This window comes from Pholis gunnellus, assembly GCF_910591455.1.
Source record: "Pholis gunnellus genome assembly, chromosome: 19".
Lineage (NCBI taxonomy): Eukaryota > Metazoa > Chordata > Actinopteri > Perciformes > Pholidae > Pholis > Pholis gunnellus.
Window position 1 is genome coordinate 20684763 of NC_136546.1, and position 23521 is coordinate 20708283.

At 42.0% G+C, this 23521-nt stretch overlaps 2 protein-coding genes across 6 annotated transcripts in view; one reads left to right on the top strand and one right to left on the bottom strand.

Annotated features, from left to right (window-relative positions):
* LOC306711274 (snake venom 5'-nucleotidase-like) overlaps nt 1–5143 on the top strand; it is a 10191-nt gene extending 5048 nt beyond the window's left edge. The window contains exons 4-9 of the mRNA XM_079180140.1: nt 580–777; nt 879–1033; nt 1578–1686; nt 2124–2273; nt 3380–3580; nt 3680–5143. Coding sequence (XP_079036266.1) covers nt 580–777; nt 879–1033; nt 1578–1686; nt 2124–2273; nt 3380–3580; nt 3680–3855 — 989 coding nt within the window. The 3' untranslated portion in view covers nt 3856–5143. The remainder of the gene's footprint in view (nt 1–579; nt 778–878; nt 1034–1577; nt 1687–2123; nt 2274–3379; nt 3581–3679) is intronic.
* snx14 (sorting nexin 14) overlaps nt 1–23143 on the bottom strand; it is a 23909-nt gene extending 766 nt beyond the window's left edge. The window contains exons 1-30 of one of the 5 annotated variants that reach the window (XM_079180132.1): nt 22969–23143; nt 22216–22367; nt 21774–21894; nt 20956–21029; nt 20344–20422; nt 20205–20248; nt 20038–20125; nt 19845–19929; nt 18801–18957; nt 17585–17660; nt 16920–16964; nt 16749–16829; nt 16178–16292; nt 15897–16052; nt 15659–15783; nt 15066–15124; nt 14793–14819; nt 14252–14384; nt 13918–14107; nt 13264–13347; nt 12741–12841; nt 12017–12128; nt 11293–11333; nt 10690–10809; nt 10065–10188; nt 8938–9102; nt 8415–8510; nt 7351–7442; nt 6212–6268; nt 5610–5766 (exon numbers count right to left, since the gene is read on the bottom strand). In XM_079180132.1, the coding sequence (XP_079036258.1) occupies nt 5731–5766; nt 6212–6268; nt 7351–7442; nt 8415–8510; nt 8938–9102; nt 10065–10188; nt 10690–10809; nt 11293–11333; nt 12017–12128; nt 12741–12841; nt 13264–13347; nt 13918–14107; nt 14252–14384; nt 14793–14819; nt 15066–15124; nt 15659–15783; nt 15897–16052; nt 16178–16292; nt 16749–16829; nt 16920–16964; nt 17585–17660; nt 18801–18957; nt 19845–19929; nt 20038–20125; nt 20205–20248; nt 20344–20422; nt 20956–21029; nt 21774–21894; nt 22216–22352 (2820 nt within the window). In that variant the 5' untranslated portion in view covers nt 22353–22367; nt 22969–23143 and the 3' untranslated portion in view covers nt 5610–5730. The other 4 variants (XM_079180133.1, XM_079180134.1, XM_079180130.1 and 1 more) reach the window with 4 other exon arrangements.
* Nucleotides 23144–23521: the final 378 nt, after the last annotated feature.

The window sequence follows — 23521 nt, forward strand, 5'->3', positions numbered from 1 at the left end:
CAACTTTAAAACACGAGGATTCTCAGGCAACTTCTGCAGTCATGAGGAGCGTCTTTGTTCTGTGATTGCTCTGGATTTACGGATGTTTATTCACATCAGGTCTGTGACTTAAGTTCTGACTCAAAGAGGAAGCGAGATCTTTCTTTATGCACATCTTGGGCCAGACTGCAAGAAGTAACTTCCTGTTTGTTCAAACGTCACATTCAAAACATGTCAGATGAGGAAATGTAACGGCTAAAATATCATTCTAATAGTAATTATTTGTGTGATTTTGTGTTGACTCTTCCTGGTTACATATATGAGAGGAGTCTGAATGAACCGGTTTGGTTTAATCCGGTTTAACTTTGATTCTGGACTCAGAAGCTCGGATACGAACAGATCGTTTTCTGTTCTCACAAAATGATTCTCTGGACGAGTTCTACTTGAGCTCTGGAATCAGCAAAGAGCATATTTTACAACATATTCTAGATTAAAAACAGAGAATCCACAGGTTTCATTGAGCGTCTTGATAAACGCGGTCGGTGTTCTTAGACTCCCTCAGACGGATAACTCTGATCTCTCCACTGTCTTTTGTTCCAGGACCCGCTCCTTCCTCTGAAGTCCCTGCAGGTCTTTATCCCTTCATGGTGACATCATCCGACGGGCGTCGGGTTCCCGTGGTTCAGGCCTACGCCTTTGGAAAGTATCTGGGTTATCTGAACGTGACCTTTGACGACGCCGGGAACGTCCTGACCGCCACAGGAAACCCCGTCCTGCTGGACGGCGGCGTCCCGCAGGGTAAAGCGGACATCTGGTGACCTTTTACTGTTTTTAATGTTGGGGCGGAACACCGCTGGCTTCATCCGTCTCTGAAATAAATGTCTGAATGTCTCGTCCAGATCAAGAAGTTCTCTCCGACGTGGAGGAATGGAAGAAGAATCTGGCCAACTACTCGGCCCAGGTGTTGGGAAACACTCTGGTCTTCCTGAACGGGTCGGCTGAGGAGTGTCGATTTAGGGAATGCAACCTGGGAAACCTGATCTGTGACGCCATGGTCCGTATTTAGACAGAGATGGAGATGGATACATACAGTAGATAGATGGATCAAATAGAGAATTAAAATTAAATGTAGTAGTAGTAGATTTAAACAAATAACGGTGTCACGGTCTTATAGTTTTGTGATTGATTTGGCCAGAAGTGATTTAATAATAATAACTTTATTCATAAAGCACCTTTAAAAACAGAGTTTACAAAGTGCAAAAGTGAGACAATAATAAAACAGAAAGCTCAGTGAGAAGTTCATACGATAAAAATAAACTAAGAAATAAATAAAATAAAATAATGTGAAGCAGCTTAAAACAGATCAACAACTAGATCTAACAGAAATGTGACTTTAACGTTAATTCAAAGGCTAAACTATTATTAAAGCCGTCTGCTAACCTGAATATATGTCTGCCAGATGTTTCTGTTGTTTGTATTTTAAGTGAGTGAACATAAAAGCCACATGTTGAAGCTAACGCTGGTACAGTTCATCAGATGGTGACACGTGGTCGCTTACACATTTAAATAAGTAAGAAAGCGTGACTCTGCTTCTCCAGATCGACAGCAGCATCGGGGACTCGGACGGTCTTCAGTGGAACCACGTCAGCGCCTGCATCCTCAACGGAGGAGGCGTCCGCACGTCCATCGACGAACGCACCAGAAACGGTGCGTCTCTACAAAAACAACAGCAATATTTGATCGGCCGTGTCGGGAGAGATATCGGATGATTTGAGCTGGAGGAGGAAAATATGAATACATCTGTCCGTGTGTTCGTCGTTGGTGATAACGCAGAGTCACGACAGCGTCCAGATCGCCCAGATGTTCTGGGTTCAGGTCTACTTCCTGTCCCCGGAGTCCAAAACAGAATTCAGTTTTTATGATCCACATAACTTGAGGTCTCCTTTGACTCTCAGTTAGAGCCTAAAACGTTCTGTTTGCGAGCTAAACGTGGGACTATGTGTTAATGTCTTGCACTCTTTTGTTTAATTCTTCTCTTCTAGTTCACCGTGTTTCGTCTTTTTACATCGCGCTTGCTTAAAAGAGATGCTACGGACCTCCGTTGACGAACGTTTTTGTCAGAATAAAACTAGTTTTGTCTGCAGGTTCGATCACCATGGAGGACCTGATCGCCGTCCTGCCTTTCGGGGGAACCTACGACCTGGTGCAGCTGAAGGGCTCCACGCTGTTCAAGGCCTTCGAACACTCCGTGAGACGATACGGCCAGAGCACCGGAGAGTTCCTCCAAGTGTCCGGTACTCACGCCTCTATCCGTCCTCCAGTGTTGTGTAGTATTTAGTCCCAAACAGACTCAGTGCGTAACGCGCAAGACAACGAGGCTGTTCACACTTTGCAAACACGTCACAAAGGTTTGTGTCTTTAACAATAACACGCACACAACTCACACAACGCCGCCCTGCAGCAGAACGCAGACTCTCTCCAACAAACTGAACTTGGCTCGGCTTCTCCTCGAGAAGAGACGGCGTCCTGCTTTAATCAAGGTTCTCACGCAAAGGCCCTGAATCACTTTTGTCCTTAAAAGGGGTTCATTTAGGTCCAGAACCAGATGTGAAGACAGGCTCGCTTTGTGCCTTCTCACGCTCACGATTCATTTTTGTGAATAAATGTTGCACAGCTGAGCATTAATAAGCTTTTAAAAGACATTTTCTTATGATTTCAGAGTGGATCAGAAATAGTCCGACACATGAGTGAGCTTACACGCCGGGGAGGTTAAAATACGAAAAACACTCACGCAAATGTTATATATTTAGGGCTTTTATTGTGAAAGGTGAGAACAGAAGGAGTGGATCTGTTCTGCGCTGATTGAAAGGATGAATAAAGTTTGCCGTCTTGGTTCAGTCCAGGAGACGACATCCGGTTCTTTAAAGTGAAACCAAAGCTTCACGTGTTAAAGCTGCATTCTCTCTAATGTCCACCAGGGGGCGACTCCTCTGGTTGTATAGAAGTCTATGAGAAAATGACTCTACTTCTCTCTTGATTTATTACCTCAGTAAACATTGTAAACATGAGTTTATGGTCTCAATCTCTAGTTTCAAGTCTTCTTCAATACAGCATGATGTTCATTTAGTAAATGATGGTCCATTTAGAGTCACACAGACCATAAAGCAGAGGATGCTTTAGGGGCGGGGCTACACAGTGATTGACAGGTCTCCACCAGAGACGTATACGGCGTCTCTACGTCACTCCTCCTCAGTCCAGATATGGTCACTTCCTGTTCACTGGCTGATAAAAATCGAGACCTTTTGATGGAGAAGTATTTCAGTTGGTTCCTCAAAGGTTTCGAGGTTTCGAGGTCTTCGGTCACGTATCAATGGAAACGTTTCCCGTGTCGTCCCAACAGGGTTTCACGTAGAGTTCGACTTCTCCAAACCGGCGGGTCGTCTGGTGAAGAGCCTCAGCGTCCTCTGCACACGGTGTCGGGTTCCTCGATACGAACCGGTTCAGGAGGAGGCGGTTTACAAAGTGGTGCTGCCGTCCTACATGGTGACGGGCGGAGACGGGTTCTCCATAATCGCAGAGGAGATGCTGAAACACGACAGCGGTGAGACGTCCGGTCGTTTTGGTCTTCGTGAACTCGTAAAAAGAAAGAAAAAAGCATCGTTTGTTTGATCCTTTTTATGCGTTTTCATTTCCTTTCCAGGGAATTTGGACATTTCAGTCGTGTCCAACTACATCATGCAGAAGAAGAAAGTTTATCCATCTGTTGAAGGACGCATCAAGATCTACAACTCAGCCTCCGGACGAACTGCTCCACTGGTTCCACTGGTTCCACTGGTTCTGCTGGTTCTGCTGTGGACCGTGTGTTGGAACATGTGAAGGAGACTTTACACAGAAGGAGGTTTTTAACCAAACTGCACTTCAACATGAACCACCAACAGGACCGATGGAGGTTATCCTCACTGCACAAAGACGTGATTTAGATTTTCACTTTTAAATCAATTATTTTAAAAACAAAAGAAGAAGGTGAGTTTGGACCAAACGATGGAAACCACAGCGACTGATGCCGTGTTCACACCAAATGTGAAGGAGATTTTACATACAAAGTTATCGCAAAGACGCAAATGAGGCAAATACTCAAAATTCGCCTCATTTGCGAACAAACAGCGACGCTGATGTAGTCACACCTATACGACGTTGTTTGCTACGTTAGCATAGTCGATCGATCCAGACTCCGTTCAGAGAACAAGCATTTCAACAGTTTGTCGTCTTGAGGAGAAAACTAACAAAACATGAATTCAGACTTTTTACAAATCAGCATCATTGTGCAGTTATTTCTGCATCATTTTTATCCGTTTGTTGCAAATAAATCAGAGGAAATCAGTTTATTGTGGGTTCATACAGCTGTAGTCACGTTCCTCGTTAGATACAGTGAATTATTCTCCAGATCATGTGATGAACCAGACCAGTTTCTTGGACTTCCACAACATGTACAAAGCAGCACTAGTCGGTTATTTCTTCCATATTGGATGAAACGTCGTCTCCTGTGCGTCCAGCGTGAACACAAGTTATCCCGCGAGTAGAACATTCCCCGTGTGTGTGTTTGGTGTGAACACCTACAGCTGCAGGAAAATCCTGAAATAAAAACACTTTACTCAAGAAGTTAAGGTTTCAGATTTGATTAAGGCTTTAAATCACTCAGATGTGAGCTGTAAAAAGCAGAAGTGGTGCACATCTTTTAGTACGTACCAAAGTACACAAACGTAAAACTTTATGCATCTTCTTCTCGTTGCGACTGAACTTCATCTCCAACAGAAGCAGCGTTCAGCCGACTCTCTTCTGTCGTTTTTTTACGTCCTCTGAATGGAGAGAACAAGACCTCCTCTGTGTGAGCGACCTCCCACAGCAGCGCTCGCTGCATGTTAATGTGGGGAAGTCCCGGTTAGTCGTTCACTGGCAGCCGGCAGCAGACGAAAAGCAGCTGCCAAACGCTGCAAAACAACCGTTCTCCATCTGCTTCCATTTAGTCCTGAGAGGAGACACAGAGGCCGGCTCACACTAGGACTCAGTTTTATTTCTGTTTGTATTATTCTTCAGTGAAATGAATTTCCCAGTTGAAGGAAAGTCTCGTCCTGAGATTAAACCAGTTTGAAGTTTCGTGTCTCACTTAAATAAATGTTTTGTTCTTTAAAGGGCTTAACAGTCAAACGTCCCTCGGTACATGAACGCATCACCGTTCAGATATACAACAGTAAGTGAAGGCATCATCTCTATCTATTCATGACAAACTAGAGAATGTAATAGCATCGTCCGTATAAAACATCAGAACATCGCACGTCATAAACAATCACATCAAAGTGAATCTGGTTTTCTAAAAGCAGATATCACGACGTTCTTTAGATCATTTAAGAAAAGTCGAGCTTCAGAATCAAAACGACTCAAAATCAAACCTGTGGACCGACTTTCACGTTTCCAGAGAACATAGAGATTATGTTAGAGATAGTTCTGATGTTTAAAGAATGGAAGTTGTCTTCTGAGCAAATGTTTTTCATTATTAAGATAAAATCTAAGAAACAGTTAATCTGCAAGAGTCCGAGTGAAGAAGAGAAGTTAGACATCTCTGAACTAAATAATGAATAAAAGTAGAAAAATAGAAACGTGTTGAAAGAAGAGACGACCGGCCGCTGAACTGAATCAATAAATAGATCTCTTTATTAATTGCTTTTATATACATCAGGAATGTAAAGAAGCTGGTTATTGGTCCAGCACGTCGTCGGCGTCCTTCACCGTCTGCAGACGATAAGAACATTTAAAGCTGCGGCTCATTAATAAACGTCTGCTGTTGAGCGGCTACAGTGACACAGAGGAACCTCTTCATTACATGGAAGCGTTGCATTATGGGTAGTCACACAGTTTGTGTTTAATAACGCTGTGACGTCTGAGTTTAAACGTTAGCACATTTCCTTTTCCTGTGTCTCTTCACGATGCTTTTAACTGATCAAACACATGAAGTACACTTCATCACACGTTAGTGACATGTGAAGAGCCGCTTCAGGGATTCACAGAACTCTTCTTCTTGAGTTTAGATATTAATACACAGAAACTTACTGTAAAGCCTGTAACAGCAGCAGAGACTGAAGACTTTAGTGTTGGATCATGTCTCACAGGGTTTAAATAACCTTTGAACTGACGTATTGATGAATCGTCGGGTTATTTCTGTACGTTGTGTTCTCACCTTGCTGAGTTCAGGGAACAGCTCCTGCACGGCGATGTCCAGCAGGACGTACGTCATCTGAGGAGACAGGAAACAGGAAGCTGTGATGTCACTCTGGTACAAAACACTTGTGACACTTATGAAACGGAGAAATGAAACAGATCTTAGTTCAGCTTTTAGTTTCGCTTATTCTACAACAAAAACAGATTCTTTTAGAACAAACGGAAAGCGTGAAACGTAGCAAAACGCAGCAAAACGCAGCACTGAACGAGTGTTTTTCTTCACCTTCTCCTTATGTAGTAAATGTAGAATGAACAATATAATGTCTACAGAACAATAAGAACATCTGTGCTCTGATTGGTTCCCTATAAGTCTCACTTTCACTGCACGGTTCTGTCTTCCAGCGGAACAATCTACTGGAAAATGAAGGTTTAATCTGATCTTGGTCAACCGAAACAGGAAGCGGTTAGCGCTTTTGTTAGCTGTCGGTAGCTGTAGCTAACAAAAGAGCATCAACGGAAGTTCTTCACTTCTTCTCTCCAGCGGAGGAAACGCCGTGTCCTGCCTGAGTCTGAGTAGCTAGATTACTTCATGTGCTCATTTGCATATTGGTGACCTCATGGTGTGCTCATTAGCATAAAGCTTGAGGGTTGTGTTGTTGCAGAGTTTACTCTGAGCAGCAGATATTCTGGATATAGTGCTTATGTTTTGTCTCTTTAATTAGTGTAAAGTTCTTGTGTTCAGACGTTAAACATTAAAGAACTTTGGCTTCTTCTGCTAAATGAGGAGAAACGTGACATGTTATGTTGCTTTTTGTAAAACGGGAGCTTTCTCTTGGTTTGTCGATGGTTCTCTCCTTTGTCATGCATCCCATAAACAGAGCAGACAACCTGCTCACAGGACTTCTAACGTGTTGACACATGAAAGGAAATGTCGTTCCTTCAGCGCTGCGTGCACAACGACGGTGTCCATTGTTCCCCGTTTACTCCGCTGATCCAACAGGTACGACGGCTCTGTGCCGAACTCCAAAGTGTTCGTTTAGCGTGAACCTAAAGCGTCTTCGTGTCTAACGTGACGCACGGCTTCACGAAGCTTCACCAAACTTAACACGTGCGGCGGTTTCTGTTATTTTGTCCGACCTGCACGTGTTTCTCAGTCACCTGCTTGTTGAGGACGGGCTGCTGGATGATGTCAAAGAGGAGGCGCACGCCTTCGTATTTCGCCTCCTGGCCGATGCACTTCACCACAAAGTCTGAAACACACACACACACACACACACACACACACACACACACACACACACACACACACACACACACACACACACACACACACACACACACACACACACACACATCTGTTTCTTTCATGAAGGAACATTTCTATGCTAACAGGAACCAGAAGTGTGTTTTTGAGACGGACGGTTTTCTAAATAACTCACCTCAGCTGGTTGGAACCAGCTGAGGTGAGTTTTGGGGAAGTGAAAGCAGCAATAAATAAACGCCGTTGATAACCACGGTTACGTTGTTCGCAGCGCGGTCGAGAGGAAAGCACCGGAGAAAAGTCCCGGAAGTGTTTCAGACAGAGAAACGACAGCGCGGCGCTCTGAAGACTGCAAACTAGAGACGTTTCATCTGCAGGACGACTGTTAAAATGATAGATAGACGTATTTACGCATAGATGATGGAGCTGCTACAATGTTAGCATAGCCTAGCATTGATTGATCCAGACTCCATTCAGAAAACAACCATTTAACAGTTTTTTGTTTGTCATTTTGCGGATCGACTTGACAAAAAATGTATTTAGACTTTTTACAAATCAGCATCATTATATAGTTATTTCGGCATCTTTATCCGTTTGTTGTAAATAAATCGCAGCAGAACTGTTCCAGTGAATACTCCTCCAGATGATGTTATGAACTCGGACACGACGGCGTTTAGTTTCTTAAGACGTCTGGTTCTTCCTCAGCATGTACAGAGCAGCACTAGAGCTTATTTCAGCCCTGACTGACGAACCGTTGTCTACACTGAAGGAGCACGAATAAACTAATTAACCTGCGATTAACGCAATAAAGAAATTCACTTTGCGTTTGTTGTGAGCGCAGCGTTAGAGTTATAGAAACTTTTTCTTCAGCGTCATGACATCCGGGATTCCTTGTGATGTTTGAGGATTAATAAAGCATAAATAGACGAACACCGTCGTGGACGATGACTTGAGATCTGACCTGGTAGATAGTTCATCATCTCATCAAACGTCTGCTTGGCTCTGACTTGTTTGTCCTCGGTGGTTCGCTCCTCGCTGCTCTCACAGAACACCGAGTCTGAAGGAAGAAACGACGACATTAAACCTAAACACATCAGTCAGCTCAGAGACTTTATTCTTCCTCTTCCAGCGACTCTGGCGTCACTTTTTCTTTTATTGTTTCTGAAAGTCGAAGACAGAAGAGGAGAAAACTGCAGATATTCAAACCAGTCGGACTAAAACTCGACAGATCTGTAAAACTGAGATGCTTCACAAAAGCATCACTTTAAATCTTGTGTTTACCTGCGATACATTCAGAAGTTTCTTACAAATAAGTCATTCAGCATGAAAAAAAACATAAAAAAACAACTAATAAAGTCTTATTGATTGATTGATTCATAGACCAAGACGACAGATAAGAGAGAGCAGCCAGCAACAACATCCCAGTGATCCCTGATGTTGAGCCAGAACTGTACCTCTGAACACTGTACACGAACAACACAAACCTCTGAGCTGTGTGATGAGCGACACCAGGTGGTGCTCCTGGAGGACCATCTCCAGCTTGGACTGCATGAACTGGTCCATGTAGGCTTCAAACGTGTTCTTCAGCAGAATCCTGCCCGCAGCCAGGCAGTGATGGAGCCAGTCGGCCGTGTGGAACACCATCCGACCTGTCAGTCAAAACACCAGGACAGACTGAAGAGTCACGACACAGAGACTGAAGAGTCACGACACAGAGACTGAAGAGTCACGACACAGAGACTAAAGAGTCACGACACAAGAGACTAAAGAGTCACGACACAGAGACTGAAGAGTCACGACACAGAGACTGAAGAGTCACGACACAGAGACTAAAGAGTCACGACACAGAGACTGAAGAGTCACGACACAAGAGACTAAAGAGTCACGACACAGAGACTGAAGAGTCACGACACAAGAGACTAAAGAGTCACGACACAGAGACTGAAGAGTCACGACACAAGAGACTAAAGAGTCACGACACAAGAGACTGAAGAGTCACGACACAGAGACTAAAGAGTCACGACACAAGAGACTAAAGAGTCACGACACAAGAGACTAAAGAGTCACGACACAGAGACTGAAGAGTCACGACACAAAGACTGAAGAGTCACGACACAGAGACTGAAGAGTCACGACACAAAGACTGAAGAGTCACGACACAGAGACTGAAGAGTCACGACACAAGAGACTAAAGAGTCACGACACAGAGACTGAAGAGTCACGACACAGAGACTGAAGAGTCACGACACAGAGACTGAAGGGTCACGACACAGAGACTGAAGAGTCACGACACAGAGACTAAAGAGTCACGACACAGAGACTGAAGAGTCACGACACAGAGACTGAAGAGTCACGACACAGAGACTGAAGAGTCACACAGAGACTAAAGAGTCACGACACAGAGACTGAAGAGTCACGACACAGAGACTGAAGAGTCACGACACAGAGACTGAAGAGTCACACAGAGACTAAAGAGTCACGACACAGAGACTGAAGAGTCACGACAGACTAAAGAGTCACGACACAAGAGACTGAAGAGTCACGACACAGACAGACTGAACCCATGTTTTAGTGGTTTCATGTTGTCTGAGACTCAGTGAGCATCACTTACCGACGTACATCATGTAGTCATACATTCCGTCTACAGAGATCATTTCCAGGAACAAGTTGTCGTTTTGTTTCCTCTCTGAACTCTCCGACAGGTTCGCGTTGTTCTTGAACAGGTTGTTGAAGAGCTGCAGGTGAAAGGAAAGCATGACGAATATTAATATAACACTAAATGGGGCCAACAATAACAGTTTTTAACTGTCAACAGTCTTTATGAGGCCAACAATATCAGTTTTTAACTGTCAACAGTCTTTATGAGGCCAACAATATCAGTTTTTAACTGTCAACAGTCTTTATGAGGCCAACAATATCAGTTTTTAACTGTCAACAGTCTTTATGGGGCCAACAATATCAGTTTCCTGTGCGACACACAGGCTGCAACCCCTCGTTAACCCAAAGTGTCTCCGTGGAGAACAACATGAAGGTTTATCATACAGCTGACATAACTCTTCCTCCCTGAAGGAAGAGGAAATCCTGTCCAACCGTGTAAAAGGGGACTTTTTAAATTCCCTGTGGACTGACAGGCAGATCCATTTGCAGTGCTTTGATTAAGGTAATTAGTTTACTTCCTCGAAGCCGGCTGCATTAACAGAGTAAACATCCTGCTCCAGAGATGTTTGTGTTTGTACCTTCTTGCTGCTCTCGGTGGACGGGCTGAGGATGGTCAGCTCTGGGCGGCTGGGTTTGGGTTTGGGCGACTCGCAGGAGTTGAAGAAGGACTGGATGAACGGGTCCAGGTTCTGTCCTTTCTGGAGAAAAAACAAGTTTCACAGTGTTTCATATCAGTCAGTGTCGATGTCGAAGTCTTTAAGTCCTGCTCGGCCCTAAAGGATCCTGAACCTGAACTTAGTATCTGTGTCGAATGTGTCGTTATATAATAAAGCTCGACCCAAAAATACCATAAACTCATTTTATGCAGCGTGAGATGTTTGCTGGTTGAACTGACACCACAACATCAAACATGGACAACGTCTCTGGTAGAGATCACTGTGTAGCCCAGAGTCATGTTCTCATAGACTTCTATACAACCAGAGGAGTCGCCCCCTGGTGGACACTAGAGAGAATGCAGGCATGACGTGAGCTAGGTTGAGTTTACAGTTAATTACAATCGTTAGCTTATTTAGCATAACAACTGGAAACTGAAGTAAATACTGCAGAAAGGAGAAATGTTTAAAGAAATGCCTTCGTAATTAATCATCGTTACAGCAGAATTCAGCTCAGGAGGGACTCACCTCTTTCATCAGCTTCCCCGGTACGGACTTAAATATCTTTCCTGTAAAACAAACACAGTCAGTGAGTAAAGGGGGAAAGAGGTGATTGTACAAATTAACAAAAAGAAAAACATATTTAAAAAGCAGCAGGACGCCTGTTTAAACTACATACTTTAAATCACAACCAGCTGCGTTTGCTGAGATGGATTTTTGGAAGATGTAACTTCATGATGCAGTCACGTGAATAGAAGTAATCATTTGGTTCACATCTCTCCGAATAGGACGGACTTGAACACATTTGAAGACAGAGGTCAGATGGGGGTTTAGTGCCAGGTGTCAAGAAGGGAAATATTTCGTCTGTTTTGTTTACGTCTCTGGAGGGATTATGTCTTCAGAACATCCGTCTGTCCCGCTCTGTGTTATCTCAGGGACGCCTGACGGGAGTTTATTCAACTTTTGGCACAAGCGTCCAACTTGACCCGAGGTTGAACTGATTAGAATTTGGCGGAGGATGTAATTCTAGTTTGTCTTAACGGCTGTGAGCGCCAACAGCAGCCATGTTTGTAGTTTACTTTCATAATGATCATTTAGGGGCGTGTCTTTGAGAGGGAGGACTTGGGAGACTTGCTCGCTAGATTTAGAGACGTTTGAAGCGAGTGCTGCAAGCTACTCTCATTGGAAAAAGAGTCGTCCACAGGTTGAATAATCTATGAAGTCCAGCGTCAGATATACAACGCTTACGTACCCAGGTTGACGTCAGGCAGCATCCGGTCCAGGAACTGAGACCCCATGCTGTGAGGAGACAGGAAGTCTGCCAGCAGCTGACTGTTACTGAGCTCTGGATGTGGCAGGAGCCTCTGCGCGCACACACACACACACACACACACACACACACACACACACACACACACACCAGGGGTTACTATATTTATAGTTTAGGTTACGGTTTCATTTGATCTTTCTTATTGTGCAGCCGTCTGGGTCCAGCGAGCTAAACAAGCTTTGAACACATTGGATCAGAATGTTTTTATTTCTTTAAAGCTGAACCATGAGCTACAACAAGAAGTCACTTTATTTAAATGTCACACTGCCAACATGTCAAATAAATTAAATTAAATTAAGAATAAGCTATTTAACGGCTCTTCTGGATGGAACTTGTGTACGAGATGTGAAACCAACCAAATGAACTAATTAAAACTATCTACTTAATTGTATTGTTATTGTTTACATAAGCTGCTGTATTGTGTGTGTAGATGTTGTGCTGTTCTGTTTAAAGCTTTCCATAGAATATATATGACGACTAGAAAATCTGAAATTCATAAACATTTGTTTTTGTCATTTAATGATAAAATCTTCATCCCTCATCTTCTCCTTTAACACCTTCCTGATACGGTGTTGTTTCTTTGGTTCCTTTATATTATTAATTCCTCTGCGTTGAATAAACGTAGCTCCTGATGAAGGTCTCATACCTGTAAATACTCCTCAAATTCTTCCCTTTTGGATGCGAGGAAATCATAATTCTTTGGTCCAATAATTCTTTTGGACGGAAGCTGAGCGTCTGCAAATGTGCCTGAAAAAATAAATAAATACATAAACAACATTAGATTAGGATTTTCTTCAAGCTAATATTCTCATTAGAATATGGAAAATAAGTTTGTGTACGGAACTGGAATTTTGAATTTCCTTTGGTGGAAGAAAATTATGCAAAAATCGATCAAAGTGAGTTTTTATTATCATAATGAATGTGTTCTTTGGCCACATGAAACTACTGTTTTTATATTCTATTTTCATTATCTTTTAGAAAAAAACAATAGCACCATCATGTATCCAAAGACTACAGAGAGTTTTTGATAAACATCATTTAAAAGTGATGAAAGTGTGATCTTTCATGGGAGTCAACGTCTGTACCACAGCTCAGAGGAGGCGTTCGAGGCCTTTTCCCTCGTCGTACTAAATATCGTCTTTGGGTGAAATGAAGTTGTTAAACGTTACCGTGGAACTCCGTGAGTTTGGATTCCAGTACGTAGAACTCCAGGTATCTTCTGTACACCGACCACTTCTCAGTTTCATGGCCAACTGTGAGAAGAAGAAGAAGAAGAAGAACAAGAACAAGAAGAAGAACAAGAAGAACAAGAAGAAGAACAAGAACAAGAACAAGAGAAGAAGAACAACAAGAACAAGAAGAAGAAGAAGAACAAGAACAAGAACAAGAGAAGAACAACAAGAGAAGAAGAAGAACAAGAACAAGAACAAGAGAAGAAGAAGAAGAACAAGAAGAAGAACAAGAGAAGAAGAAGAACAACAAGAAGAACAACAAGAGAAGAAGAAGAACAATAACAAGAGAAGAACAAGAACAAGAAGAACAAGAAGAAGAACAAGAGAAGAAGAACAAGAGAAGAACAAGAACAAGAAGAACAAGAAGAAGAACAAGAGAAGAAGAACAAGAGAAGAAGAAGAACAAGAAGAAGAGAAGAAGAAGAAGAAGAAGAAGAAGAAGAAGAAGAAGAAGAAGAAGAAGAAGAAGAAGAAGAAGAACAGATGACATCATGTCTGACATGAAGGAAAGCTTGGTTTCTGTTGAAGCTGTTTGATTCCTAAATGAACAAACGGGATTACTTGTTTGCGAGACAATACTCGTCGGCTCACCTTCCTTCCGGTCTCTGCGCTCCACGTCGATGCAGAAGACGGGGATCTTCTCCCGCTTGGCGTCGTCGTCGTAGACGTCGATGTACGGGATGACGACGCTCCAGGCCGACAGGTTCCTCAGGGAGCCCGTCGTGCTGCTGGCCGGCTCGGCGGGGGAGTCGTCCTCCACCACGACCGTCGCCTCCTCCACCTGCAGGAGGAGACGAGTGACGAAGGAGGAACAATCTTAATAACGAGTAAGTCCTGCAACTTGGTAGTTTTCGAAGTGAACAGATTTGACGTTGCGACGTGCGGAGGAGACGTTTATAGTTCTTTGTCCTCCTGAAACACTCACCAGGTCGTCGTCGTAGTCGTTCATGGCGCTGGGCGGCAGGACGGAGCCCTCCATGGTCGTGCTCTTGAACACGCCTTTGATTTTGCTGCCAATCCTGCTGATCCCGAAGGACTCGCCTCGCTTCGACAGGTTTCTACGGTGAGCAGAGGAAAAGAAAAGCATCTAACCTGCATTCATTAACACAACATCTCCTCTCTCTCTCTCTCTTTGTGCTTTGACTCATCGGTCATGCAGCGAACATGCAGAGCAGCTACAAGCCTCCGTCATTACACCAGAGACCCTTCAGGTCAAAGGGCTTCTCCGCGGTATTCGGTGATTTCTTCTTTCGCGGCTCCATCGTCTCAAACGGGAGGTTAAAATCCAAAAGTGCAAAGCGTCAGCATGACAAACACAAAAGGCCCAGCAGAGGCTCCTGACGTGAAGCTTTGTTAAACCGGCGTTTGTCAGGTTCTCAGCATCGGCATGCGTCATTCAACACGCTGCACTTTTGGCGCGTTTGCATCCGGCGTCCGTTCGGGCGACATGCCGAAGACCTACTCACCTGCTTTCCTCCAAACCGAAGCTATTTCTGGAATAAGATGCACAGATGCAGCTAAACCTTAAACCTTCCACCAAAAATACAAACTAAATCTAACACTCTGACACTCTTTGATCAGTTATTATTAGAACAACAACAACCAAATGCTACTGTTTAACTCGCTGTTCCATTACTTGCATAAGATTAGTATCTGTAATGAATAAACTCGGTTTCCGTCAGCGCCTCGTCTCGGTCTTTACTCGTTCTGTTTGCCAGCTTTGACACCTCATCACAAACCTGTTGATTCTTGAGTTCCTCGTTGGAGACTCTGCTCCTCTCAGCAGGTGTCTGAAGTACTGAAGAACACAGAGGACACACACACACACACACACACACACACACACACACACACACACACACACACACACGTACGAGTTACAGCTAATCCATGATTTGAACTCTCAAGTTTAAACCATTAAATTAACTACATGAGAGGTTTTCTAAAGAGACTCTGGTTCTTTGCAGCACTACCACTTTAGTCCACAGGGGGCGACAGAATCAACACTACAGTGAAGTTCCTCACGGTAGCTTTCAGTCACATCATTATGTTTTGTATCGTTTCTGGAGCATTAATATATAAACTTTGATTTAAACTTTAATAATAGGATCGTATGCTTTGTTTGTAGAAATCTAAATCTGGAAAGCTAACAAGTAACTTAAGCTGTAAGATGACAACTGTGTTGTACAGAACCCTGTAAACCGAGGTAGAAGTATAACATTAAGTACTAGTACCTCCAGCAAATACAAGTAACTGTACTTTGCGACGTTGAAACAGACAAATACAGAGAGTCTATGTGTTGAGTTTGTGAGCGGATGCATTGAGACGTTACTTCGTCGCTGTGAGAGAACATCGGGGTGAAGACGCTCTCCAGCAGAGACAGGACGTGTTCGTACGCCTCGAACAGGCAGTGCATCGTCTGCAGCTTCACCACGCCGCCGTACGGACCTTCAGCGACTGAGAGGCACAAAGACAATGCGGACCGTTTCAGAGAGTAACTCTACGACGGGCTGTCAAGAGCAGCATGAACGTGACATCGCCGCAGCAAAGTGAGACGGGAGCCTTCTTACTGTTCCTGATCTCCTCCACGATGAAGCGGTCGAAGCTGATCTTGTCGATGCTTTCGTCGAGGCAGTACGTCTCGTAGATGTGCAGCACCTCGCCGTGCAGCCGCTGCAGCTCAGAGTCGCTCAGATCCGGACTCAGGATCTTATCGTTGAACTCCTCTGGAGGAACCGACACACAGACGGATGGATATAGATCTATATATAGATATATACTGTATATATCTATATATATAGTGAGAGGGCTGCAGGTTTGCATGTCTTGAGTTGTTTTGACGGTTTCTTACCCACAGTGAGGCAGAACTGCAGCACATGAACGGCTCCTTCCTGCTTCAGGAAGTTCATGAAGCGAAAGAGGAGATCCTGCTGCTCCCGGATCTCCTTCAGGTCCAACTTCAGCACCTGAAGACGGAGACAGTTTAGTTAGTTTAGAGAAAACTCAATGAAACGAGAGAGAGAGAGAGACACTCCCGGCAGCAGCAGTGTCTCCTCGTCCTCCTCCTAATGCATCATGTGTAATGATACGTTCATTTAGTAAATCTGAGAGGTAACAAGTATCTTAAGCTGTAAGATTAAAACATTGTATAAAGTATCACTAAATGGAAATACTCAAGTACCAGTACCTCAAACAAATAGATTTAAATGTACTTTTCAACCCTGAAATATATTGACATTAGTATATTTATGACATGAATATAAAGTACCACGAGGTAGCATGAGAGTAAAGTGAAAAGCTGAATCAACGTTAGAATAAAGTGTTTCAAATCATGGTGAAGATGAACGTAGAAGCTAATGATTCAGACTGAATCGTGTCGGGATGGTCTCCGTGTCTCTCCGTGTCTCTCTGGAGTTACTCACGGACGGCTTCTTGTTGCTGACGTCGGCGTATTTCTGTAAAAAGGGCACGAGGACAGACGGAGGATCGGTCGCTGCTTCAGGCTGGAGACACAGAAGACATTCAGATGAAGCGGCTGAAGAACGGTTTCATGTTTATGGAATCAGGATTCATGAGATGTTCTGTGAACTTACTGGAGTGTCATCAACAAATATCAGCACCAAGAGGTTCACAGTGTCCTGAAAACAAGAGGAACATCACGATGTCTTAATGTCTTAATGTCCTGAAAACAAGAGGAACATCACGATGTCTTAATGTCTTGAAAACAAGAGGAACATCACGATGTCTTAATGTCTTGAAAACAAGAGGAACATCACGATGTCTTAATGTCTTGAAAACAAGAGGAACATCACGATGTCTTAATGTCTTAATGTCCTGAAAACAAGAGGAACATCACGTTGTCTAAATTTTGTAAGTGTGTTAACACAATTTCTGTAAACTCATTGTTAATAAATGAAGTTAATAGATGAAGTTAATAGATGAAGTTAATAAATGAAGTTAATAGATGAAGTTAATAAATGAAGTTAATAGATGAAGTTAATAGATGAAGTTAATAGATGAAGTTAATAGATGAAGTTAATAGATGAATTTAATAGATGAAGTTAATAAATGAAGTTAATAGATGAAGTTAATGAATGAAGTTAATAAATGATGTTAATAGATGAAGTTAATAAATGAAGTTAATAGATGAAGTTAATAGATGAAGTTAATGAATGAAGTTAATAGATGAAGTTAATAGATGAAGTTAATGAATGAAGTTAATAAATGAAGTTAGCGTATTAGCTGCTGTTCTACTTACCGGGTCGGCCATGAAGTCCATGGTGGGTAACATGACGGATCCGGCCATCACCTCCCTCAGCAGCAGAGCCAGAGACCTGAACAGAGACCACAGCTACAACTTAATAAACGAATATTCAGATTATCTTTAGTGCTGGGCAAGTTAACACGTTATTAACGCATTCATTAATTAATGCCGACAATTATTTTATCGCGCGTTAAAGCAGTTTTTTTATTATCATGAAGCGGATATTTTTAACACAAGAACAGCAGCGAGCGGTGAACAGCTGTTTGTGTGGCATCTCTTCCGTGTCTTCCTGTTTCCTTCACCTACATTCCCCTGGGTCCTAAGTCCCTCCATGTACAGCTTCTTATCACCCTCTATGTACCAACGTACATTTATAACAAACACCACACATATTACGGTAATCAGCGTTGCATAGTGTCTGACCAACATACCAACACATGTTTTTAGAGTTTTTAAAGTGTTTAGTTTGTAATTTGTATAATAATCATATCATTTAGTTATCACTACTGAGAATTTAACAAACATAACATGACGTAGACAGGTTTGCAGTTTTCAAGATGTATATTTATTGTTAGAAATATCCGCTTAATAATAAAAAAAACTGCGTTAACGTGCGATAAAATAATTGTCGCGCGATAATAACGCGTTAATAACGTGATAACGCGTTAACTTGCCCAGCACTACTATCTATATATCTATATATATATATATATATATACACACACATAACAGACACATGTTTACATACCAACAATTCACTAAACTAAGTGATTCAAGTTTGTTATAAACGCAGTTTAAAACATTGCTTTGATAAAGTTATATATGAATATTATTTTCCACTTTCACTGAGTTAAAGTTAGAGTTTTGATTTTATTTCATTGTATACAGTATATTGTGCATTTTTATATTTAATATTTTTTAATCTATCTTAAATCTTTTTTTAGTCCTGATCATCACTATCAAATATTAATATTAATCCTTAAATGCCTGTTTGTTTACATAATAACAATGTTGTTTTATTATTGGTGTAACATATAAAAAAGTAAAACGATGAAGATGTAGAACGGTTTTAATGTAGTTGCAGTAGAACGTTTTAGTCCTTGAGGTTCTGAGTGTGTCATCCACAGATTATTACAGACTTATTCAACTTCAAACGTTCTAGACATGTGACCCAGTTCCGTCCCAGAGGTTCTGGTTCTGGTCTGCCTACCTGCAGTCTGTGGCTTTGGGCGGCATGACGTAAGGAAACAGCATCTCAGTCAGCTTCCTCAGGTACAGCAGCTCGTCTCTACGGCTCCGCAGAGCGATGTGCAGGTCAGAGCCGTATTCATCCAGAGACGCCTGCTGGAGACCCTCCACACTCATCACTGCACACACACACACACACACACACACACACACACACACACACACACACACACACACACACACACACACACACACACACACACACACACACACACACACACACACACACACAATATAAGTCACATATATATATATATATATATATATATATGTTAAGTCATAAGACATTTACTTTAAGCAAAAAAATAAGTTATTATTCAGTGATTAATCAGTATTTCAGCTCTATTATTATTATCAACCTTTATTTAGACAAAATCCATTTTCAAAGGTTTTCATCAAATAAAAAGCTGTAAAGCTGTGACATGTGTGGCTGCTCTTCTATTTGCTATTAATATGCATTCAATCCAGTTCTACACGATTCACGTGGATGATAGACTTTGATTCAAAACGGCGAATTTTGCCGAAAAGCGTCAAGTTTGCAGGTATGAATATAATAAGAAATTTGGATTTACGACACCAGAAATATATGTTTATCTACCCGAGTGTTAATAAAGTTACAGACGATAACCAGCTGGACGAACACAGAGAGGTTCCTGCTGTTACATGTGTTGCATCATCACAGCTAACCCTGAACATGAAGCGCTGTTTACATCTCACTCTGTTATTCCATCGACTGCTTTAACGTTCTGGTTTGTGGAGGTTCAACTTTCACCGCCTCCAGATTTTAATTTCATATAATTGGCTCCTGGTAGTGTCGCTTTAAGTTGCTTAAACAAATATGAATTATTCTTAATTTATTTTACTTAATAGGTTGATTTGATTTTGAGTTGTTCCTGGTTTTGATGTCTGTGTAAATAAATAAAAGAATAAGCAACATAAGAAGTCTCAAAGCGGGCGACGTGCAGCAACGACGGCACCGATGTCGACTCGTACGGGACGTTCGTACCTTTTTCTCGAGCTTTCGCAATAATTTCAATGTGCTTCATCGCAGCTTTCATGACTTTGTCTGCAAACACAGCGGGAACATCGACCTGCAACGACAGCGAAAGACGACGGATTAAAAGACTCGATCGTATTATAACACTGTGACACGATGAAGCACGAGTCCTCCTCATCGAGTCTCTGAACACACGACAAACCTTCTGAGCCCGGCGGACGAGCACCGACGTGAAGAAGCGAAAGGTCATCCTCAGCTCGTCCACACACGCCTCGTCGTCTGTGATGTCCCTAAAAACCAGACGAGGAAGTTCAGAACAACTTCTGAAATACAAACGATCAAAAACACTTTGGGGATGTTCCCTCTTACCTGTACCAGGGGTACACAAAGTTCTCCAGAACCAACTCAAACACCTGCACACAGAAAGCTCAATAAACACGCGTTCCTCAGTTTTACTGCCAGATGATTAACAGTGAACTGTAGGATGAAAGCGTTGACATTAAGGTACCTCGGCTACTGAAGCGTCCACCTTTGAATGAACCTTCAGGTCCAACCACGGCTGATAGTTTTCAAGGAGCAGCGTCGGCCTGCAAAGAACCAAACGTGAGTTTATCACGAACACATCTCTGCTCAGCACACGTCAATGACTCGTGTTGTTGTTGTTGTTGTTGTTGTTTGGGTGAGGAGAGATATGATGTTGTGGGTCTTAAGATATTAAACTGACCTCATGAATAAAGACGCTGTAGTGCTTCATAATGTCCACTAGGGGGCAGACTAGTGTTCTAGTTGTACATCATGAGCTCAGTGAAAGAATTATTCATTCCTGTAAATATTAAGTAAAACACACGACGTCCTCTTTCAGACTACTGGAAAGAAAACTTCATCTATTTACATCCGTAGAGTTCTCTTAAATTCTCCAGAAGTTACCATTATATAATGCCTCATTTGCATATTTAAACAGAACATTTTAACTCGTAAAAACCTTTTAATCTCATATATCAACAACATGAAACAAGAATATTGAACCTGGCTTCATTTAACCTTCAGATTTATGTTCTGCAAATGTATATCAATTATCACGTGACGCGTTGGTCTGCGTCACGTGACGGCGTTAGCGTACCGGTGACGGCTGCACTTGACCTTCCCGCACACGGCACAGCTGTGGCCCAGAGGAAACAGCTCCTGCTCCCGCCGCTGATGGAGGAAAACAAGGAAAGTGTTTTATCACGAGAGCTGCAACGAGGAGTCGACTGATCGATCAAGAGACAAATAATCACGGTCATCGATTTATCATTCAGAGAATGACGTTTTCAGCTTCTCAGATACGGAGATTTTCTTGCTTTTTAATCCGTTTTATATCATATTAGAGTGAAGATCTTTGGGATTTGGACATTTTATAGCAGTTGCGGCTTTATATATTACACACGATGTACAATGGAGGAAAACTCCACGTGTTCACGTTAGTGGTGTAAAGGATCGTAGTGGATCCGTACTGACCCCCCTCACAGTTTACCGTTAACCGTCACAGTGTAAATAAAGTTTCACTGACTCAGTAGAACTCGTGTTTCTAGTCTCTGATCTCTGATCATGTTTCATTGTAAACAACCAATCAGAGGAGAGCTAGTAGCGTTAGCAGCACCGCTAACGGCTAACCAACGGATGATGCCTTCAGGCTCTGCTCAGTGAACATGAGTACTGGCTGAAGCTACATTATAACGTTATCATGATGTGTTCACATGTCATCTGTAAAATGTAGTTCTGGTGATAAACTTGAATGAATCCAGTAGTTTGAAGGAGATGTTTACACATGAATATGAAATAGATGTTAGAGATGAATTATGAGCTGTTGAACTTCTAACACGAGCTCTAAGCTCATTATTATACTTCATTAAAGATAATAATGAGTATATTAATTGAATGATTATCATACGGACTCACTTTGCTCCTCGGCTTCACGCTGAAGAGGACATTGGGGAGGAGGGTCTCCGGTCCGAGGGAGCAATAGAAAGAAGTGACGCCAGCCAGGAAGGACCAGAAGAGCATCAGGACGTGGAGATACCTGGAGGCAACGACACGTCTTCAGATGAACTGAAAAACTTTAAATTTAACATTTTATACGACGGAGAGAAGCAGGAACCTGAGAATGAGCAGGACTTTATTTCACCATTTTGGATTAAAACATGATTTAAAAATGATTTTTTTAAACAGTTACAGATTATATTTCTGTCCATCAGCTCAGCGTTTCATTTGAGTTATTAAGAGATCAGATAATATGAAGAGGAAGAGGAAGAGGAGGAAGAGGCCACATGTCCAATAAATGTGATTGTGTGTGTGTGTGTGTGTGTGTGTGTGTGTGTGTGTGTGTGTGAGAGAGAGACACCTGTTGAGCAGCAGCGTCATCGTCACCAGAGACAGCAGCAGGAAGCAGAACAGCGGGTACTGACGTCCGGCTTCTCTCAGGACGTCGATCTTCAGCCGTCGCGTCACGTTCTCCACAAACGTTAAAACACCGGCCATCCTTCTTCAGAGGACCTGGATATACAGTTAAACGGTTAAAGTGCCAATTAATACACATTTCATACAGTCAACGTGGTTCACTGTAAGTTAACAGTAATAAAAAAGGACGTTTGTGGCTGTTTAAAATAACGATAACGTATGAAAATGAGGTTAAACTGTGAAAATTAGATTCTAAACTGTTGGCATTAGGTAGCTAAGCTATATATTTATATTTATATATATATATATATATATATCTCAAATGTTTAAATATATATATATATATATAAATATATATATATATATATATATAAAAAGATATATAAATAAAAGATATATATACATATCCCAATTGCAGCCTCCAGTGGTGGAAACCTTTACATTTATATTGAGAAACAGTTTATCTAAACAAACCACACGATCAATACATACATCAACATTTTATTGTATTTAAATAGTAAATTAGTCATTGGATAACTTGTATTTCCGGTCACTTCTGACGCGCAGGATCGCTTTAACGGAAATGACGTTGTTATTGTTAGCCAAATTTGCTAAACTAGCTAGCGAAGCTAACCTGGCTATCTTAGCTAGCTGAGCTAACGCTAGCGTTGACGGTTGACGTTCGTTTAATACTTACAGCGACACTCGTATCGGAGCAGCTCTTCATATAAAACAACACATCCTGTCCACAGCGGTCTTCGGCTGAAGGCCGGACTATAGTCCCGGACTAGAGTTCATGAAGTTGGTACTTCATGTTTTCCTTGTTTTTCTTTTTGAGTCCCGAAAGACTTCCCTGAGAAATGGAATGTTTTCTAATCCCTCCAACGGGTTGCCAGATTCGTGTGACATGCACGTAAATTAAACTGTGATTTGTTATTCAATTTAAATTATTTATTATTTTTCCCCACACACTTTATTTCTTTTTTTTTGTATTTCTTAATAATAAAACAGAATAAGTCAGCAAATGTACATTCATATATGGTGAGATGTTGTCCCAGCATAAACACATATATCCTTGACAAAGACAATACATGTATAATAAGAAAAGAAAATACAAACACAAATTAAGCCAAAACAATAATGTTAATATTAAAACGGAATATAGCAATAATAGTAAGACGATAAAGTGGTAAAACAAATGTATAAAAACATACTTACACACCATTCTATGTACTACTTAGTATATTATG